We start from the raw sequence: 5028 nt of genomic DNA, 5'->3' as shown, positions 1-5028 counted from the left end.
AAACAGGAGTAAGCCGGACTGGAAATGTTATTTGATTTGGTTATTCAGTGAAAACGATATGGTTTGTGACCATTTTGGAAAAATTTAGAGTTTGGTTAATGATTCGGTCAAAGAATTTATAAAACTGGATAACCAAAATAACGAAGAAACTAAACTTCTCAAAATTAAGAAGAGTTTTGTTTGATTTTATATCAAAAATTTGTGACTTTTTTTCCTCAAATTTTTAAGGTTTTTGTTTGATTTAAGATCAAAAGTTATAGGCTTGTTAATATGTCCAAATCGTATAAAAACTGACACCAAATCAAACCGATTAAAAAGTTCGGTCAATTTTGTTTGGTGTGATAAATAATTAACAGTTCGGTCAGCCATTTACAAAACTTCGACATCGTCGTTTCCGATCGATTCGTCACCGAATTAAATCGACAAACGATCCGCCCGAATCAGAATGGTTCTTTACTCATTTAAATAAAGGAAAAGAGAAAGAAAAGTAAAAAGAAGAAAAAGAAATAAAGAAAGAAAGTGATAGAATCAAGTCATGAAGCAGCCAGCTCAAATCTTCAACAACCTGACATACTGCATTCCCAGCTTCTCTTTCAAATTTAATATTATTACTCTAATCTTATTATTTAGTGTCACTTTCCCCCCTGTCAAAAAGATCAAAACAACCCTTTGACTTTACACTACTCAAATTTTGGATCCTGTTAAACCCAACATCCTTGTCAGTTCAGTTACTTTTGTTTTCTATTACATTATTATTAACAACCACCACCACCACCACCCAGAAGCAAAAAATCACTGCTCGGGATTGATGATGTAATATTATTTCTGTTTGGTTACTAAGAAAATTCCCATAACTGGGTAAGTTTTATTTCCTTGTTTAAATAAAAAAGTTTTGATCTTTTTTTAATATGAATATGGGTGAGAGGTATTAATGGCTAAAAGAGAGGCTAATTAATAGGATAGCGTGGTGGGTAGTGAAGAAGATGACACTCTTAAGTAAAGGAAAGTTATTTATTATTGCATTAATTACAGCAGTACAGAGTGTATCTATATTTGTTAGTATTACTAGTTGACCTTTAAATTTTTTATTTTAATATTTTTACACCACTCTTTGATCATCATCACTAAAATTTCTCATTCCATTTACATTTTTTTTTTCTATTCTCTCTCCCCCTGTCTATGTTTGTGCATTTATTTCCCTTTTAATTGCCAACTCAGTGTTGGTTTAAAGCCCTTCAATTATCACTTTAATTCAACTCTGTGGAATGTTTCTTCTTTAATTCCTTTTTAAAGATTGGTTTTTGATAAGTTTGCTGGTGTTCTTTTCCAGTGAAGGTAAACATCTGTTCATGTTTGATTTTATTTTGGGATCTGTTTTCAGATCTTTTATTTTGGTTTCTACTCAATTGTTTAAAATTGTAGTGATGATATAGATCTGATCAAAAGCTTTCAAATTTATTTTTTTAAGGAAGGATTTGAATTTTGTGTTGGTTTTGTAGCAGGAGAAGGGGTTATAGTGATGGAGTTTAATTTGTTTAATTTATTTTGGTTAAAAGTTAGTGTAAGCTTTTCTAAAAGTTGAAACCTTTTTCTCTTGTCTTTTTGCATATAGAGAAGACAGATTTTAGGATTTTAAATAGTAAACCTAAAGTTTTTGGCTTTGGAAGGATCTTCTTGTAGCCATTATTTCTGTAAGGTTTGTATTTTAACTGTTAATTTAATCAAATGAGTTTTCATACTTCTTAAGCTAAGAGCAGAATCTGGGATTTTGTTTCTTTTGTTAATGTTATTGTTTTATTAATATATGGGATTTGCTGTTTCAATTTGCATAAGAAATTAGGAAGTAGTACCTATTTTTATGATGAATTTGTATTTAGGTTGTTTATTTCCTCCACTGAAATTTATACATTTCAAGCTTCTAGATCTTCTAGAATTGTTTTCATTAAGGTTCATTTGTGTTGAAAACTTGGATAATCTTTTCTAATTGCTAGTCGGATATCGGCGACATAGTTTTATGCATTTCAGAAGATAATTTGTTTCTTTCTTTGAGTTTTCTACGTTGATTTACTTTTACAAATTGTGCAGGATAAGTTGCAATTTCCTCGGTGGCTTATGCTCGAAGATACAGCTGAGCCAGCTTGAAAACCTATATAATTTGACTGCTTATGCAATCTATGTGAAGCATGAAACTAGGTAATGAGAAGTATCTTTTTTTGTCAATTTTTGCGGTTGTTTCATCTCTATTTTAGTGTTGATTATCATTGTTATTTTTGAGTTAGAAGCACCTATCCTGTAGTATATCTTGTCATCAGTCTATCTGACCTTGTTTTCATGCTGGAAACTGTGCTCTTTGGTTGATGATCATTGTATTATGAACTGAAATTATCAAAGGCAGTTCGATTTGTTTCTTCATTTTATAAAAAGATGCACAGATGACAGTGTTACGGAGAATCTATTGTCTTGCAGCTAGTGGTGTGCTTAGTTTCTAATTGTCTTGTTAATTTGTTCTTGGAACAACTACAGTTTTTGACTTTCTAGGAGTCTGAAACTCTATTTCTATCAGTATTTCTTATTGTTATATATTGAAGATTTCAAGTTTCGATACATCTGAATTTTGTCCTTGCAGATAGTGAACAAGTACTTCGCCTTGGAACTGTTGACAATAAGTCCAACACCAAATATTTAGAATACCACAAAATTGATGCGGACTCTAATGGACTTAAATCTGCAAATTTGACTGTAAATGATGATCAGAATGGAACCTTCTATGACTTGAAGACCAGGGAAGAAAATCTCATTCATTTTCATTCAGCCAATAATGAGAATGGTTGGATTGCCTCGAAATTTGATCATACAATGATGGATAATGAGAAGGAACTAAGGGATTTTGTGAAACCAATGGCGTTGACTCATTCTTCATTGAAATCATTTGACCAAGATTCAGTGTTCTATGTAGACAAAAATGTTATGATACCTGAACCGCCAGAATTTGTTGTTTGCTTCGGGGAGAACACATACCGTGTTGTCAAGGAGAATGCTTACCATGTGAAGGACATATGTGTTGACGAGGGTGTTCCTTCTCAGGACAAGTTCTTGTTTAACACAGATGTAGAGGAGAAGAAATTTTCCAAAATTCTGATTCCTGAGAAGGAGAGAATCAGTGAAATAGAAAAGGAAAGAATTGATCAAGATTTGAATGCTCCGGTCCTGTCTAAAACTGAGTTGCTCTTTGAATGTGATTCCGAGGAGTCGGCGCCTGATGCAATTGAAGAAATTTCAAATGATAAATCTAAAGAGGTTTTTTCACTTGGAGAATTGCTCTCTATGTCAGAGGTAGAACTAGAGCTTTCACAATCCAAATCTTCGCTAAACCGCATCAATGAATCTATTCAGGTATGCATTTCTAAAATTATTTGATTTTAACAAATACTTATGTGAATGATATGAAGTTGATGTGGTTTGAGATGAAACAAATTCTTGAATTATATTGATCTTGAGATTAGGATGTCTGGTCTGGTCTCTTTCTATTTCTCTGTATTGAGAAAGGTGCTTATGTCCCTGTGAAGTTTAGGTTGCGGAATTATGCCACTTCACTTCTGTAAATTGATGAAATTGATATCAGTGTATATGAGAACTGCAATCCGAAATTTCCAAATAATTCTGCGAATTGTTGAATCTCTTCCAATAAGTGTACTACTTGAGCAAACTATGTGCTTATAAGGATTGATAATTCAACTTTTGGCTTTAAAAACAAATATTTCTGCATAGTTCTTAATGATATACTTTTACCCAATAAAGGTGGGGTTTTCTCGTGTTTAAAACGCTTGGAGTCTAAAGATTGATGCTTTTTATGCAGAAGCCAATTGAGAACACAATCCTTGCTACAGATTTGGCGAGTCGATCGGTTGATGCGGCAGCTGAAGAATCTGGCTCTGAGGAAGCAATATTTGGAGCTCTTAACCTGGATTCTGCAGCCGAGGCACTACATAATTCTCAGGATCAAACAGTAGCAGCAACCTCTGCTTCCAGTTCTGCAACTGAAGAATCAGAAAGTGGCAGCAAGAAAGAAAAATTGCAAAGTCATAATCTCGATTGTGCAACCGAGTCTACCAGTACAGATGGTGAGGAATTATCTTGCATGAGCAAGGTGGAGAGTAAAAACACTTCTGATATCAACCCCTCACCCGCAGTCAATGGTGGCTCAGAGCATCTTAATTCTCGAAATTCATTCAGGCATGAAGTTACCACCACCGAGCAATTTTCAGGTCAACTTCAGTATTATCCTGGGGAGTCAAGTTTCTCAGCTGCAGGTCCTTTATCTGGTCTGATAACCTACTCAGGACCCATCGCGTATTCTGGCAGCCTCTCTCTTAGATCAGATAGCAGCACCACTAGTGCTCGCTCCTTTGCCTTCCCCATGTAAGACAATCGTCGATATAATCATTTCTTGTAAACCGTCCGCTATCTTATTCTGAACTTAGACTGACAATGAACTACTTTGGTTGCACAGATTGCAGTCTGAATGGAACAGTAGCCCTGTAAGAATGGCAAAAGCTGACCGGAGACGTTGCAGTTGGAGGCAGGGCCTTCTTTGCTGTAGATTCTGATTGCTGTTATTCTGTCCATAAATTCAAAAGTTAAAAGAAAATATATATATACATGTTTAGAAGTAAATTTAAGGTTTAGGAAGTATAGATATTGAATTTTTTTTTTTTTTTTTCATTGGTTGAAAATTTATGTTGAGTAGGCTTACCAATCGTACATTTTAGGTTGGTTTCATGCATATACCAATTGAGATGCCGTAATTTTCTTATATTTTTTGTTATCATCTTTCACTTCCCTCTTTTCTCTTATATTTGATGATCAATTGTTTTGGAATGGTTTCACAGGAGGATATGGATTGTTACTATATATTGGTGCATAAAGATAAGTGTTTAGCCCCTTTAATTTTTGTTTTTATCATCCGGAAAGAGGCATTTTTAGCGTTTGTGGGAAAAACTTAATCAACTATCTTAGTAGAATACTGCT

The 5028-nt window shown here is 34.0% G+C and overlaps 1 protein-coding gene across 3 annotated transcripts; it reads left to right on the top strand.

Annotated features, from left to right (window-relative positions):
* The first annotated feature begins 750 nt into the window (after positions 1-750).
* Positions 751-4813, top strand: LOC126674475 (uncharacterized). Of its 3 annotated transcripts, none has more exons than XM_050368922.2 (5): positions 751-858; positions 2086-2193; positions 2627-3393; positions 3857-4419; positions 4511-4813. In XM_050368922.2, the coding sequence occupies exons 2-5, from the start codon at positions 2184-2186 to the stop codon at positions 4605-4607; spliced, it is 1437 nt and encodes a 478-aa protein (XP_050224879.1). In that variant the 5' UTR covers positions 751-858; positions 2086-2183; the 3' UTR covers positions 4608-4813. The 3 variants fall into 3 exon arrangements, with proteins under 3 accessions (XP_050224879.1, XP_050224878.1, XP_050224880.1); XM_050368921.2 differs by lacking the exon at positions 751-858 and adding an exon at positions 918-1335; XM_050368923.2 differs by lacking the exon at positions 751-858 and adding an exon at positions 1554-1696.
* The last annotated feature ends 215 nt before the right edge of the window (positions 4814-5028 follow it).

The sequence above is a fragment of the Mercurialis annua genome, linkage group LG3, assembly GCF_937616625.2.
Source record: "Mercurialis annua linkage group LG3, ddMerAnnu1.2, whole genome shotgun sequence".
NCBI lineage: Eukaryota > Viridiplantae > Streptophyta > Magnoliopsida > Malpighiales > Euphorbiaceae > Mercurialis > Mercurialis annua.
The sequence above is the reverse complement of the archived record's forward strand: the minus strand, read 5'-3'. Positions and strand labels throughout refer to the sequence as shown.

Coding starts and splice junctions, on each gene's coding strand:
- LOC126674475 (XM_050368922.2), top strand. Junction 3,394..3,856: donor GCATCAATGAATCTATTCAG/GTATGCATTTCT, acceptor CTTTTTATGCAG/AAGCCAATTGAGAACACAAT. Junction 4,420..4,510: donor CGCTCCTTTGCCTTCCCCAT/GTAAGACAATCG, acceptor TTGGTTGCACAG/ATTGCAGTCTGAATGGAACA.